Source organism: Acinonyx jubatus, chromosome D4 (assembly GCF_027475565.1).
Source record: "Acinonyx jubatus isolate Ajub_Pintada_27869175 chromosome D4, VMU_Ajub_asm_v1.0, whole genome shotgun sequence".
NCBI lineage: Eukaryota > Metazoa > Chordata > Mammalia > Carnivora > Felidae > Acinonyx > Acinonyx jubatus.
The window spans coordinates 6376323-6392364 of record NC_069391.1 but is presented as its reverse complement, the minus strand read 5'-3'; the positions used below and the strand labels follow the sequence as shown (position 1 = coordinate 6392364).

Genomic DNA, 16042 nt, shown 5'->3' with positions numbered 1-16042 from the left:
CCATAATGTGAACGGTGATTTTTCTCAAGGACGCGGGATCGTGGGGGGGTCTCCGCTCTTTATATACACGCTTGTAAATTTCCCCACGCGGGCACTAAAACTTGACAAAACTCTTTTTAAAATCCTGGGGCGGCTGGGTGGCGCAGTCGGTGAAGCGTCCGACTTCAGCTCAGGTCACGATCTCGCGGTCCGTGAGTTCGAGCCCCGCGTCGGGCTCTGGGCTGACGGCTCGGAGCCTGGAGCCTGTTTCCGATTCTGTGTCTCCCTCTCTCTCTGCCCCTCCCCCGTTCATACTCTGTCTCTCTCTGTCCCAAAAATAAATAAAAAACGTTGAAAAGAAAAAAAAAATTTTAAATCCCATCCAAACGGGGACTGTTGTTTTGGAGCACAATCTCTATACCGCGAGCCTCGAGAAAAACACACGCCTCTCACTGAGCAATTTTACTTCTAGAAACGTACCTTCAAGAAACGGACGTGCACGGAGATTTATGTTCGAAGATGCTCGTGGAAGCAGAGCTAATCCTGACGCGGCCCGGGAAAATTGATTTATCCGACGATAAGGGCCGAGTAAATAAATGATGAGGTTGTCCGGGATGATGAAAAACCAGGGGAATAAAATCCGCGTTCTTGACCGTCGAAAGCCCCGGGAGGAAGTGCAAAGGTACCGTTAAGGAAAAGCCCCCAGCGGTGACAGAAGAGCCAGTCCCGCGTGTCGCTGCAAGACTGTGGGAGCCCCGAGCCCGGATGCCACCCGGGTCTGTGACGCACCAAGAAGCCCTTAACAAAAACTTTAGGTCGTGGAATCCCACACCGGATAAAGGCAATCCTGAAGGCTTATCTTGTGTTGCACGTACACACACAGTCACGTTCATTTTACACACTATCTGTTCACTTAACACAAACACCTTAGGAGCCAGGCGCCCTTCCAAGGCCTGGGGACACGGGCCCAGCCCTCATCACAACGGGCACGAACAAGTGTCCCAGAGCCCCCGGAGGGTGACCCAGGACTGCCTCTGTGTGGTGACAGTACAGAAGGTTTTTATTTTCTTCTTCGAGCTTTCCCATACTTCCCGAACCTTTGACATTGACCACTGGTCATACCTATAATTCACAGTTCGGGGCGCCTGGGTGGCTCAGCAGGTTAAGCATCCGACTTCGGCTCAGGTCACGATCTCGCGGTCCGTGGGTTTGAGCCCCTCGTCGGGTTCTGTGCTGATGGCTCAGAGCCTGGAGCCTCCTTCCGATTCTGTGTCTCCCTCTCTCTCTCTCTGCCCCTCCCCTACTCACTCTCTGTCTCTCAAAAAAATGAATAAACGTTAAAAAAATTTTTTTTAATAAGTTAAACAAACAAACAAACAACACCCCCCTTTCAGGTTCCAGTTCAAAGGATACCTCTCCTGGCAAGGTTGATTGGATTCCACCAGCCAGACACATAGCCCCTTTGCTGTGACCCCCCCCTCCCCCCGCCAAGGCCCAGCCCGCTTAGAAGGGGTAGGTCTTTCCTCCCTGGCCAACAGCCTCCTGGGGACACACACACACACACACACGCACACACACACGCACACACACACAGAGGCTTCTGTGGGTCCTCTGGGAACCAGGCTCTGCTTCTGCAGGGGGTCCCCAGATCCTGTCCCTGCCTCCAGGACTAAAATCCAGGCTTCTTCACCTTCTCAATAGTTTCCTGGTTTTTCAGGTCCCTCTCACACCGGGGAAGCTTTTGGAAGCCTCGAGCCAAGAAATCCGTTGGACCAGGGAGCCCCAGGGTTTCCCGGCAGGGGCCTTCACGGGACAGGGGCCCCCAGTCACCACCTGTCTTGAGCTTCCTCCGTAGAATGTGTGCACGCTGGAGTGGGGGTATAGCTTCTATGACGCTAGACCACACTGGCAACATTTTGGGGGCAGGGTCCCAACTTGACCCTGGGGTCTCTGTGACACCCCAGCCCGGCTCTGGCCTTTCCTGCTCACTCAGAGCCCAGGAGAAGATGCCCCCAGACACGACACCCCAACCAGGGCCAGCTCAGCTTCCCGGGCTCGGGTGGGCAGCCATGGGGCTCCCAGCCCTCCCCAACCCTGGATTGGGTCTGCCCGGCTCGCAGGAGCACAGCACATCCCTGGGCGTCCTCCTCCCCTGCTCGGGCCAGCTGCCCCCGGACAGCGCCCTGGGCTGGCCCCCCCCCAGCCCTCCGCTCACACCTGCCTCTCCCCTGGGCCCTCCCGCTCTGCTCCGCCCACTGCCTGGCGGTCAACCCTACTTTGCTGGCTTTCTCAGACATCCTCTGAGGACGCAGACCCCAACTCTACCGATCCCCCCTCCAAAGACCCCCGACAAGGCCCCAGAGCCTCAAATGAGCCCCGCTGCTGCTGACCCCTTAGCGTCATTTTCTGCACATCCCTCCCCTTCCCCTCCCCTCCTCCCGCTCCTCTGCTAGCCTTCCCTTCACCCCCTCCCCTCCATGCCCACGCCCCCCCCACCCTCCACCTCCCCTCCACCGCCCCCTTCCCTCCCCCCCATCTTCCCTCCACCCCCCTCCCTGCCACCCCCTCAGTTTCCTCCGTTTGGATAATCCCCCTAAAACAGATCTGTCTCACCTCTATTCCCAGGTGACTTCTGCACCCCCCCCCCCCGCCCCCGCCACGGAAGCCTGTCTCCACAGGGCTCCTAAGGCGCTCCCTGTGCCCCCACTGCCTCATCCCCCCCCCCCATTAGGGTGCCGGCACTCTAGGTGGTCACTGTGCTGTCCTGCTGTCCCCCAGGCCTGGCCCAGCATCTAAGGAGGTTCCACAGAGGTGAATGGCTGGGGGGCAAGGCGCAGGGGCTCATCAGGTCCTTGGCTCCACGGGGCCACCCCCTTCATCCAGGTTCACAGGGCTCCCTCCTCACCCGGCTCTGAGCTGTGCCCTCTCAGGCCCTCTTTCTCCAAGAGGGAAAATACACACAAGTGGGGGGAGGGGGGCGCCTGGGTGGCTCCGTCGGTTGAGCGTCCAATCCCAGGGTCGTGGGATCGAGCCCCGCGTGGGGCTGAGGCGCAGCCTCCTTAAGATTCTTCCTCTTTCCCTCTGCTCCTCTCCCCGACTCGGCTAGCGCCCTCCCTCTCTCTAAAACAAACAAATACACACACACACACACACACCCTTGGCCTTTTACCACACCCCAGCTCGGGGACAGTGGGCAAGCGACCTCTCCCCTCTGAGCCCTACTTCCGCCATCTGAAAACAGAAATGCCTCCCTCCCGGGATCAGTGCAAGGATCGCGTGAAAAAAGATCGTAAGCACCGCGCCCAGCCAGCGCTTAGCAAAAGGCAGGCTCTCGGGCTGCGACGGGGGCCCTTCCCTGTTCTGGATGAGCGTTCGGCTCCCTCCGGAGACTAGAGTCTCATCTCACCACCAGAGGGCAGTGTTGTCCACTCCCAGCTGTGAGCGCCTCCCCACCCACGGAGCCTCAGGGATCGGGGGAAGCTGGAATTTCTGGAGAGGCCAGGGGTCCCCACGAGGCCCCCGCCCGGCAGGTCCATCAAGGGCAGTTCAGCGGCTTCGGGCTGTTGGGCGGGAGACCTGCCCGGCGGCTTCTCCAGACCCTGGAGAGAAGGGGCAGCGCTGAGAGGCGGTCAGGGGAGGTGAGGCAGTAGGGGACGGTGATTAGAGCGGGGCTTTGGAGGCGGACGCGCCAGATTCAGAGCGGGCCCTGCGCGTCAGGGGCCCACCTCCTGGAGCCTCGGTGTCCTCATCTGTAAAGGATGGACTTGACAGACCACCTTACTCACCCGTGGGAAGGAGGCAGGAGGGGGCCCGCGAGCACCCTGCTTGCATGTTTGCGCGGGACCGAACCCCTCCCCCCCCCCCCCCCCCCCCGTTCAGGGCGCATTTGTGTGTTTTCCAGAGACGTCGTCCCGTCAGTGTGGCCCCAGACACACACTAACAAAAATGTCCCGCGAAAATGACCCACTCGGGCGGCGATAGACCCCAGGGGCGGGCAGCCAAGGGGTTGCAGGGTGGTGGCCCAAGCTGGACAGACCCTTCCATTGAATGATCAAGGCCCCACACATCTTAGAACAAGAGTCTAGGAGATACACACACACACACACACACACACACACACAGATTCCCCGCAGGGGTGCACAGTTGTACTTTTCAAATCTTGCGGGTACAGAAGGAGCCAGAAAGTTCCTTTGAGCGGTTGGTCATGCCGGGCCCATTCTCTTGCTTTATGGCCCTTAACGAGTGAGTGACTCCCCAGGGAAGAGAAGCGACCCTCACTGTGGGCCCCGCCTTTCGGCACCGGCACGTAGGAGAGAAGGATCCGGCAAAGGAACGGAGACCGAGCACGGGGAGTGTCAACAGGGCTCCGGGGAACGTAATCCCACGCCCCCCTCGCTAAACTCCCACCACAAAAGAAATTGCAATATCACACCCCACCCTGTGCCGGGTCCTGCTTCTGGAGGAAAGGGGTGGTGTGGAGCCGGGGCCCGGACACCGCCGGGACACGGGGGAGCTTTACAAAAACACAGATGCCCAGGGTCCCCTCGAAACTAGCCGAATCGGAATCTCTGGGGTGGGTCTAAGAAGCTCGCGGCTAGTACAGCCCTGAATCCGGATGGTGGTTTCGTTGAGGAACCCGAACGGACTCTTCTCTCACTCGTAGGGACGGAGAAGGAACATGGCTTTTAATGCGCTGGTGCTCGAGTGGGAGGATTTTTCTGTCAGTCTTGAGAAGCCATCTCCGCACGGTCCGGGCAGCCACTCCACCCAGAAGTCCGAGAGGCACGCCCGCCCACACGCGTGCACACACATGGGCAAACACGCACAGGCCCGCGGTGCCCAGGATCCCGCGCTCCGTGGGTTGCCAAGAAACCGGGTCCCTGGGCTGAGCACAATCCCCAAGGGCCGCCCGGCGCCCTCCGGGTACAGTCACGGGGGCTCGTGGCCAGCGGTCTGCTGGCTGAGCAGTTGTCGGCTGCTGGTCACAGGTGGCAGGCAGCTTCCCAGACGATCTGGAAGGCCATGGAGGCACAGGGGAGCTGGGCCAGGGTGTAGGCCAGGGAGCGGGTGGGTGCCCGAAGCTTGCCCAGATAGGCCACGGTGTGCACCACGCGGCCCAGGAAGAAGACGAGAAAGTGCATCCGGGCGATGAAGGGGTCAGGCCCCAGGAAGGAGTAAACGAGGCCCAGGAACAGGAAGGGGTAGATGGTCTCCATGTCATTCCGGTGGGCTCTGGGAAGGCAAGGGTGTGCGGTCAGCCGGGCGTCAGCAGGGAGAAGCTCATGGAAGCCGGGGCCCTCTGCCCCGAAGGGCCCCACGCCCCTGGGGTGCCCGACTCGCGTCCGTTCGTGGCCGGGAGAAAGAGGTACCATGGAGGCAGAAGCGACAGCAACTCCAAGTCAGCTGCTGCCAGGACATAAAACCCCACTTATGGGCCAGTGGCCGTGACAGGCAGCTAGCCGGGGCTTTCCTCCCGAGCCCTGGGGCTCCCCAGGACTTGGCCCCGGCCACGCTCCCCACCGTCTTCCCTCGTGTGGCCTTGGACGCCAGCCGGGAACAGTGGGACTCAGAGGGGGTTGACAGCCGGGGTGGAGCCTAGGTCTGACTCCAACCTGCGCCCTTTACCCCCCCGGGCAGGGCTTTTTGGGGCGGGGGGGGGGACACCCTCCCTCCTTCTGAATGCAGGTGCCTGGGCCCTCCCCAGGGGCATGGGCTAGAGCACACGTCTGAAACCCTTGCCTAACCGTCTTGTCCTGCCCCTAGATGTCGGCAAACCCTCCTGCCTCTTTCAGGGATAATAATAATAACAGAACAGCTGCCACTCACTGCCCCTGCCCCCCCCCCCCCCCGCCCCGGTAAAGCTCTTCATTTCGTCTACGCTGTCCTGTGTCTTTGTGTTTGTTTGTTCAAAACGGTCAAGCGCGTGAGCACGTGGGGTGGCGCGGGGGAAGTGGAAGGGCTGAGTATAGCCCTGGCGTAAATCGATGACCAAGAAAGAAAACCCACCCGCGTCTGCTAAGAGTTGGGTCACATTTTCCATGACTCCCGCTAATGGACAGCTTCCTTGGGGAGAGGTGAGGAGGTCAAGTCTCATAAACGAGAGACCGAACCCGTGCCTGAGGCCATAGACGGTATGTTGGAAGAATAAACAGGAACCTAGTACCGGGGCTGGGACCTCCCCCGAGGACAAGGCCGCATGTGTGAGGCAGGGGGGACTCGGGGCGGGAAGCGAGGTGCGCCTTCCAGCTGGGACGCGTTCCCCCAACGCTGTGCGCCCGCGGGCCGGGCCCGGCCCAGCAGCTCCTGTGTGACGGACGGCCTGTAACACAGCCCTCCTCTTCCCTCCCACTCGCAAGCAGAGCCTTAGGCAAGGGCCCGGTGTGTGGCCTGACCTAGGGAATGGGGCTGGGCAGGGCATGGGAGAGGCCCTAACTCGGCTGCCCCGTGCTGCAGGGGTCTCTGCCAAGTGACCGGCGTGGGTGGGTTCGGGGAGGAGATGTTCGCACCGAAGCCTGAATGATCAGGGATCATCAGCAGGTCACCACCGGTGCAGGGGAAGAACTTTCCAGGGAGCGGGAGGGGCAGGCGCAAAGGCCCTGGGGTGGGATTGAGCATAGGGTGTTCGCGGCACAGAAAAGTGACCCTGGAGCGTGTCTGGAGTGGGGTGGCATGAGAGGGAGCGAGGCAGGTTGAAAGCAGGAGGGGGGGCTCGTGAAGGGGGGCTTGGGGCCTGGAATTCAATCCGCGTGTGCAAAAGCCCCCATTAACCCAGCGGGGCCTGGACCGTTCTTAGGTGAAACTCGGGACACAGCGGTTGGCGTCTCTGGCCCCATATCCCGAAGCCAACGTGAGCCCGCCTTCCCCTTTTCTCCCAAATCGCCACCGTGGGACCCAGCCTCGGGGAAAGCAGGTCTGCAGGAAGGCCCGGTCTCACCCAGTTGGGTGAGGCCCTGCTGCCTGCCTGTGCCTGAGAGCAAGTCGTAGGCCCTGGTCAGATCCTGGCCGTGGGAAAGAAGAAGAGGGAAAACTAGGCTGGGCCCCCCCGCCCCCGCCCCCCCCCCCCGCTCCCTGATCAAGCAAGTCCCTTACCTCACTTGTGAGGGGACAGCAAGGCTTCCTCCAGACCCCTCTACCCTATGGAAATGGGGCTGTGCCCCCCAACATCCCCCCATTAGAGGGACACCCTTGGGAAACGTGCTTTATTCTTCTTATTCTTTAATGTTTATTTACTTATTTTAAGAGAGGGAGAGAGCAGGGGGAGGGGCAGAGAGAGAGAGGGAGCCACTGTCAGTGCAGAGCCCCACGTGGGGCTCAGTCCCATAGACCGTGAGATCATGACCTGAGCTGAGATCACGATGAACCGACTGAGCCACCCGGGCGCCCCTGGAAAGCTTACTTTACATGAAGTCAGTGATGGGGCGCCTGGATGGCTCAGTCAGTCACGTCCGACTTTGACTCAGGTCATGATCTCGCGGTTCGTGGGTTCGAGCCCCGCGTCGGGCTCTGTGCTGATGGCTCGGAGCCTGGAGCCTGCTTCGGATTCTGTCTCTCCCTCCCTCTCTGCTCCTCACTCCACTCGTGCTCTCTCTCTCTCTCTCTCAAAAATAAATAAACATTAAATGAAGTCAGCGTGTCCCAGAAATCGGTCTGCCTCTCCCAGCTGACCCACCTGGATGGGCCTTTCTGTCACACGCTCATCTGAAAGTTTCAGGAAAAGCACCCACTAGTATGGGAAACCCATTCATCCGGATACTGTCCTTTAAAGCAGGTATTCACATCGGACGAGTGAGTCACTTTTTAGAGAGCTGACATTGGCCAAACCCCAAAGAGCCGACAAAGGGGAGCAGGGTGGAGAGGAGGGTGGGATGGGCAAGGTTCGTGGCAGGTGGGGACCCATTCTTCGGGGCAGAACCGAGAGGCGGGGCGGTGCAGCCCCTGCAGAAAACCAAGCCGTGGTCCTGAGCCCACCTCCCAGCTCCAGGCCGGACCGAGGGCCCCAAGGTCACCAGTGAGGGAGGAGAGGTGGCTGGGAGCTGAGAAAGCCCTGAGGCTCTGACCCTCAGCACCCCGCCCTCCACCCCACCCCCCACCCCCCACTGAGAGCTGGCCCAGCCCGTCCCTCCTCCCTCTCCCTCCTCCCTCCGGTAGGGATCAAAGCGGGGGTTCCCCACGAAGCCACAAGTGGTGCCGAGGACAGGGAGCTGTGGGGAAATCAAAGGTGAGGCAAGAAAACTCATTCCCCTCCCCGGGGGGCCCGGATGTGAACTGACAGACGTGGAGGGAGTCACGTACCGGAGAGACGTGGTTGGGCAAAACGTGTCATTCCAATAACAGCCACTTTTTAACATAAAAGTCACCCAAAGCAAATCCCCGCCAGACCGGACTTGCTGGGCTTCCTGCCGCACTGGGCCGCCCCTCCCCACCCCCCAGACATTGCAACACCGGCTGCATGACGGCAGGTGATGGGCGGGGAGAAGGTGTGCGAGTAGCCCCAGGCAGCTGGCAGGGACGTCCGTCCTCATCCCTGGCCCTCCCCGCTGCCCACACTGGTGATGCCAGGGCCCCTGCTGCTCAATGTCAAGGGCAGGCATAAAGCGGGGCAAAACCGCGTTCCTACAGAGCCCACGGTCCCGGGCTCAACCGCGTGGCCTCGGCAAGCCTGCTCTGCCTCCAGAGATAACAGCACCCTCCCTGGGGAGGCTGTTGGGGGTCCCGGCGGGTTGGCAGCTATCGACAAGGTGCTTAGGACCCCGCTGTCGCGGAGGGGCTGCGCCCCGATGCACCTGCTGTCTTCCTCCTCTCCCTCGCCACCATCGCCAGCCTGGTCTGGGGCACGACCCTGGACGCTAATCTCGCCCTCTCGGTTTTGCCAGCCTCTCCTGCCTCGGCCGGGTGAATGGAACCCGGCGTGGAGCCGCAGACAGGAGGGCTGGGCATGAGCCCGAGGTTCGGCGTGCCTCTCACCTGCCCCCTGGCCTCGGTTCACCGTCCACAACATCGAAGGGACTTCTAGGACTGCGATTCGGGGACCAGTCTCCGGACAAACCGGTTCAGTCGGATTCAGGCTGCGTGTTCCGAGTAGTCAGAAACCTCGCCAAGCATGGGCCCCGTGCCCGTCTGCCTCCCTTGGGGCCACTCGGAGACTCCCTCCCTGAGGTTTCCCACACACGGACTCGGGATTTGGCCCAAAGACACCTGAGCAGGAGGCTGGGGTTGGTGTCATGAAACAAGGTGGCCGGGTTTCATCATTTCCCTGGAAATCCGGCTCCTGACCTCTCCCAGAGCCAGGCTCACGTTCGTTTTGGCTCTGGCATGTGGCTAATCTGCAAGGCAGATTTCTCCTCCAAGAACCTAGACCTAAGTGCTTTCCTGTTTGGGCAGGAGGGTGACCCTGACTGCACCATAAACTCTGGTCTAATATTTAACTAACTTCTGCTTCCAGGGCATGTCCCCCTCAGGTTCCAGCAAGTTCTCCAGCAGGGGATGACGGGACGTGTGATCCTCTGAGCCCTGCACCTTCACGGTTCCACGACGTTCTGTGAAGGCAGGAGGTGGAGGAGACCCCGGGGGACCAGGAACCCCCAGACCTGCTGTGGTAAGTCTCCAATAAGGACCAGTACGTCGCACGTCCCCTCCACCGATAAACACTTGCCAAATGGACATAAAACGTTATTTGGTAAGAGGTGCTCAAAAAGGGTTGAACTGGGACGCCTGGGTGGCTCAGTCGGTGGAGCGTCCGACTTCAGCTCAGGTCATGATCTCGCGGTCCAGAAGTTCGAGCCCCGCGTCAGGCTCTGTGCTGACGGCTCGGAGCCCGGAGCCTTCTTCGGATTCTGTGTCTCCCTCTCTCTCTCCCCCTCCCCCACTCACACTCTGTCTCTCAAAAATAAGCCTTTTTTTAAAAAGCGCTGAATCGAACTCCAGCCGTTGGAGCATCGCCACTATCAGTAGAGGGTCATTTTGATCGGAAGAAGACAGTGTACTGGGTACGTAGAAACATTTGGGCACCACACGGGTCTGTTATCTCTCCTTGGCTTGGTTACAGCCAGTCAAAACTAAAACAAAGTGCTCGTCGGCTCACGCAACCGCTCCCGCGCCACAAGAAAGCTTCGCTACGTAGGACGCGTGTACCCTGTGAAAAGCCAAGTAAACCCCCTCGGTGGCTGCGGTGAGCCAGCCCAGGCTATCCACGGTCACGGCTGCCTCGACTGCTCAGGCCCTTCTCCACCGCCCAGGAGAGTCAAGCCAACCAAGGGGGTTGGCTTTTGTCCACTTGTTCACTACGTGTCCGGTGGATGGACGGATGGATGGACGGATGGATGGACGGATGGATGGACCTCATAGGAAGAACTACATACCGTAGTTATGTTAGAAATGTTAGAACAGCACAGGATTTCACTTCCTACCTTACACATCTCTGTCATTCTTAAAAACCACAAGTATGCATATTATTTTCAACGGGCAAGAAAGCGAAGAGAAAAAAAAAGCGCTCTCCTCGAAGAAAAGAATCTCGTATTTACACTCCAGTGTCCCACCCATTTCTGCCCGCGGTGCACGGGCATGCCCTGGGAACTACGGGAGAGTTTGTCTCCTGTCTGCCCCTGGGCAGCTGCCCGTCCTTCCGCCTGTCCCTCAACTCCGCCGGCAGTCCCTGTGCCCTGCGAGTGCTGCCTCCTCCCTCTCCACCCCACCGGGGTCAGCCAGGGGAGAGCCAACTGCTAAAACCACAGCATTCAGATCAGGAACGTGACATCAATCCACATCTAGTCTCCGATGGGATTTTACACAGCTATTTTTTTTTTCCATTTTCCCCATGTTTTTATTATTTCTATTTTTGAGAGAGACAGAGTGTGAGCAGAGTGGGGGCAGGGAGACCCAGAGTCCGAAGCAGGCTCCGGGCTCCGAGCCGTCAGCACGGAGCCCGACGCGGGGCTCGAACTCACGAGCCGCGAGACCATGACCGGAGCTGAAGTCGGACGCTCAACCAACGGAGCCACCCAGGCGCCCCATTTCACACGGCTATTCTTAAAGAATCAGGTTTTGAGTAGCATTTACCCACACGGAAAATGCTCACCAAATAACGTTCACGGAAAAAGAAATACCAGAACCCCACCCTGGGCACACAATGCGCACGGGATTTTCTGGGAAACATCTACAAAGAGGAGTTGGGTGAACACAGTGTTAGAGGTTAGCGGGAGATGAGAGTCGGGACTGGTCTCCCTTTGCCCTCCGTGTGTTTGCAGTGCGACCCAGGTCATCGGCGATCGTCAGCAGTTCTGACTTTCATAATGAGAAAAATTGTTTTTGATCGACTGGGGGGTTGCTCGGCAGAGGGAGTGACGTTCAGCTTCACTCCGAACGAAAGAAATGCAAAATAAAACCAAAACGTGGCAAATGTTCACCCATCCCATTGGCAGAATACCCATCCATGGTGGAGGCACTGCAGCTGCCTGGACGGCTCAGCTGGTTAAACGTCAGACTTGTGCTCAGGTCCTGAGCTCAGGGTTCGTGAGTTCGAGCCCCGTGCGGGCTCTGTGCCGACGGCTCGGAGCCCGGAGCCTGCTTCCGATTCTGTGTCTCCCTCTCTCTCTGCCCCTCCCCGGCTCGCACTCTCAATCTCTCTCTCAAAAATAAATGAAACCATTTTAAAAAAGAAAGAAAGACATGAAATCAATGAATAAATTAGAACTATCTGAGGGGCCCCGGAAGGCAGGAGACCTCGGTCCTCTGGGTGCCCCCCGGCCCTGGTGCTCAGAGCGGAGCCTCGGGGGGCAGACCGTGGCCAGGCTGGGGCCCAACAGTACTTGCCTGAGGCAGCGATCTACGTCCTGGTCACTCCGGCAGTACTGGAGGCCTCCGTGTCTCAGGGCATCCTCGGGGTTGGCAAAAGCCTGGAATACGTCAGCGAGAGTTACTGGCCTAGCCCCCTCCACGTGCCAAGTGCTGGCACTCGCCATGACCAAGGCTGCTATGGGCTGAACGTGTGCCCCGCGGATTCGTATGTTGAAAGCTGACCTCTGAGGTGATGGTGTTGGGGAGCGGGGGGGGGGGGGGGTCCTCTGGGGTGATTAGGTCAGGAGGGTAGAGCCCTTGGGAATGGGATTAGTGCCTTTAGAAACGAGACCCCAGAGAGCTCCTTCACCCTCCTGCCACTAGAGGATACAGCCGGAAGACGGCCATCTGTGAAGCAGGAAGTGAGCCCTCACCAGACGCGGAATCTCCAGGCACCTTGCTTCCAGAATGGTGAGAAGGAAGTCTGCTGTTTACAAGCCCCGCCCCCCCCCCCCCCCAGTCCAGGCCCCATGTGCCCCCGACACTGTTATAGCAGCCAGAACAGACGAAGGCAAAGGCCCTCATGTCCTGGCTTGTGGGAAGCTCACAGTCTGATGGGGAAATGGCCTACGAACCAGGGAAGACCAGGTGGTGAGTGTTAAACAAAGAGAAGACAAGGTTGGCCTTGAGAATGTTTCCAGGAGACCTGATCAAGCCTGAGGGTCAGAGGCGGCTTCTCTGAGGCAGGGGCATTCAAGCTAAGCTTTGAAGGAGGCAACAACATGAGCCCGATGAGGGCGGGCTGGAGAAAGAGCATTGAAGACATCCAGGAAAGCATGTGCAAAGGCCCTGGGGTCAGAAGACGATGGGGGTGTTTGAAGAACAGAAACCTAGCGTGGCTGGAGTATAGAGAGCGAGGGACAGAGGCCCAAGATGAAGTTGCTGGGGTCCCGAGGGCACTCTAAGACTTTGGACTTTGAACTAAGAGCAGTGAGAGGGTTTTTGACAGTTCCACAAAGACTAGCTGCCCATTTCTTCGCTTCCCTGAGCCTCAGCTCCCTCATCCATGAACTCTGGATCCAGCGGAGCTCATTTCCCGCGCGAAGAGTGAAGGGGAGAACTGGAGAGGCCTCCGCCCAACGCCGGGCACTGGGAGCACCGGCATGGGGAAGGTGCTCGACGAATAGTCTGCGGACAGCAGAAACTTCAGGTCACGTTTCCGTCACCGGAGGCCCACGTCCAGCGCTCACCAACCCCACAGCAAACACGAATCTCAGCAGCACGCTTTCTGGATTGCTCACCCAATGGCAAATACTGCCGCCTCTGACTCATGAGCCCTGGTGACCCCCGTCCCCAAGCTCTGGTGCGTCCCACCTGTCCCACGCCTGAGGCCCGTCAGGGTCAGGATCAGAGCCCCCACACCCAGAATTCCTCTCCACTGGCCCTGCACTCGCGGAATCGCCAATCCCGATGGGCCGGCACAGAGTCCGTGGACCCACGACTCCTTTCAAAGGGTCCTAGGCCCGGGTCCGAGGGGTGGCTCGTTCCTAAAGACAGAACTGGAACACAAGCCCGCCGGGCCGGGAGCCGGTCGCAGGGCAGACCGAGGAACCGCTGTCGTCCGAAGCTAGAATTGCTACCTTTAATTGGGACAAGGGGGCAGGCCGTTGGATGCACTCCCGGGACCGAGCTGTGGTTGCGGCCTTCGAGTGAATTCCAGTTGTTCGTACGTAATGAGAAGTCACGCTTGCTCTGCGCCAGGTGCCGAACTCGCCCGGCTCGAGCGTGACTATCCCCTGCTTTACAGATGAGGAAACGGCTCCCAGACTCGCCCCAGGGGCAAAGGGTGGCCGAGTCAGAGCCCTTATCTGTCACCTGCCCAGGGATGAGGCTTCCAGGCTCCTTCCTGGCATGGGAGGGAAACTCACAGCCGGTAAGGAGCCTCTGGGGGACAGCCCCAGGGAAGGTTTCTTTCTGGCACTCTCCACCCACCAGAGAGAAAGGCACTCTCGGGTTTCCCTCCTTCTATCCCTGAATTCACATTGAAGAGGGAGGCTCCGGACCCCTGCGCTTTGCTGTTGAGAACTCTATCCCCGCCCCCGCCCCCTCCGGACAGGTTGTGGGGCTGGACAGCCCCGTTCAAACCCTGCTGCGTGGCCTCACAGGTGTCGTCTCCCGGAAGACAAGGTGAATGTGGCTCCCACCTATTAAACGCTCAGCTCCAAGGAAGGACTTAATGGCTGAATGCACCTGTCCCTGCTGGGTTCCCCGTATCCCGCATCCAGGACCGGGGTGACGCAGGGAGGAGGCAGGGGTCATCCGGGTGCCTGTGTCTGTGCCTCTGGGCGTTAAAGCCGTCCCGCCTTCACCCCTGCCCGCGCCTATGCCAGGGGCTGAGTCCGACTCCCCAGCAAGACCCCCACTCCTGGGTGTCCACACCCAACGTGATGCCAGAGCTAACCTTGCCTTGCCTTTGAACTGGACAAAGGCGGACAAAGGGGCCACGGTTTCTGGAAACGAGTCCTGTACTGAAAAACAGGACAGCCGGCCGGCTTGGCCCAAAACTTCTCTGACTCTGGTCGCGTCCAATGCGAGCCGAGCTGTTCTGAATGGGCCGTCCCGCCCACCCAGCCTCCGCCGATCTTAGCCTCTTTGTTGTTTTGGCTCCGGGGACTTGGGATCGGTGGGGTGGCGGGGGGAAGGGCGGGGGGAATTCCTCCTTGAAAATTCCAGTGGAGCCCAGGCCGGCCGAGACCTGGCCTCTGGACGCTGCCGTGCGTTCGTAAGCCCCCTCGCCAATGAATTGGGAATTTCCACTTAAAATTCCTGGGGTTCCTGCGTCGCCGGTTCCCACTCCACCCAAATCTCCGATCTCCTGTGCTGGGAAGCTGCCAGGTCTGATGGAGGCATTCTTGCTGTCTCATTCCACCCTCCGGGACCTGCTTCTCTCTGAGACACCCAGCAGAGCTCAGCAGCACCCGTCGTGCCAGAACTTACCTGGTAACACGGCGGGGTGAGTAAATGCTCTTACAACAGAGGACAAGAAGGTGCGGGTCCTGCCATCCCAAAGGTCTCCAGGGCCCTCACATTCTGGCCCTGAGAACACCTCGGCCAAGTTTCCCATCCCTGCAGTTTCCCAGCAGGGCTGGGGCCGGGGAGGGGGGGGGGGTGCTCCAGGGGAGCATACCTTCTTCCGAAGCCTCACTTGGCCCGTGATGATGGCCACCACGTACATCTTGATGACCAGCAGCGTGCTGCAGAGCAGGAAGGCCGGCAGCGCCTGGCCTCTTACCAACGCCAGGACAGGGGCAGGCATCTCCATGGGCAGGCGGGAGCTCTGGGGCAGGCGGCCGCAGCAGGCGCGTGTGGCTGTGTCTCTATGAGCTGGAGGAGGCGGGGAGAGCCCGCCAGGAGGCCTGTCTGCACACAGCACACGCCCACTCTCAGCGGCCAGATGCTGGGGGAGGCGCAGGGCTGAGCTGTGTCCCCTGTTCAGCCTCCGGCCCCAGACACCCCTCCCCTGGCAAATCCTTAAACGCGTTCTAGTCTGTCTCCTCATCTGTAACATGGGGGCGTCCGGCAGGGCCTGCCTTCTGGGAGGGGGTGTGTGTGTGTGTGTGTGTGACAAAGACGCCTGGCGGGACATCCACAGGTGGCCGATAGCTCTGGTATCTGTCCCCGCGGGTCAGGACGGGTGTCGGGCAGGAGAGCTGGGCCATCCGTCCCCACTCTCAGCCTGGACGCTTGAACCACAGTCGTACCTACCTTGATGTGACTCTGATTTTTTTTTTTTTTACGTTTAGTTATTGATTTTGGGAGAGCGAGCGAGCGCCGAGAAGGAGCAGGCTGGAGCAGAGCGAGAGGGAGAGAGAATCCCGATGTGAGCTGTCCGCTCGGGGCCCGACGCGAGCTCCATCCATCCCACGACCTGAGCTGGCACGGAGAGTCAGACGTCGGCAGAGGCAGGAATCTTTTGCCTTTAGTTTTGCGCTCGCTTTGCTCGGGGGTCCCCTGGGGAGGGGGGCAAGAGGGAAACCTCAGTGTCCTGTGCCTTCTCCGCCCTGGCGCCTGCCCCGAAGGGACCGCGGTGTCCGGCTGGGCTGTGCCCCCAAAGCAGCAGAGACCAAGAGAAAAGACTGGCCAGAGGGCAGAGACACTGGCCATGTGCTCCGGAGCCCGACTCAGCTGACGTTGCGTCCCAGAGCCAGCCCTTGGCGACTGCAGCCGTGTGGTCTCGGGCAAGCAGGTTCCTCCTCCGAATCCTTGTCTTCAACGAAAGAGAGTCGTGTCT

At 59.8% G+C, this 16042-nt stretch overlaps 1 protein-coding gene across 1 annotated transcript; it reads right to left on the bottom strand.

Moving 5' to 3' along the window:
• Positions 1 to 4102: 4102 nt before the first annotated feature.
• PTGES (prostaglandin E synthase) lies at positions 4103 to 15559 on the bottom strand. The gene is made up of 3 exons (XM_015087867.3): positions 14939 to 15559; positions 11788 to 11870; positions 4103 to 5211 (listed from the first exon to the last, which is right to left on the bottom strand). The coding sequence occupies exons 1-3, from the start codon at positions 15395 to 15397 to the stop codon at positions 4962 to 4964; spliced, it is 792 nt and encodes a 263-aa protein (XP_014943353.3). The 5' UTR covers positions 15398 to 15559; the 3' UTR covers positions 4103 to 4961.
• Positions 15560 to 16042: the final 483 nt, after the last annotated feature.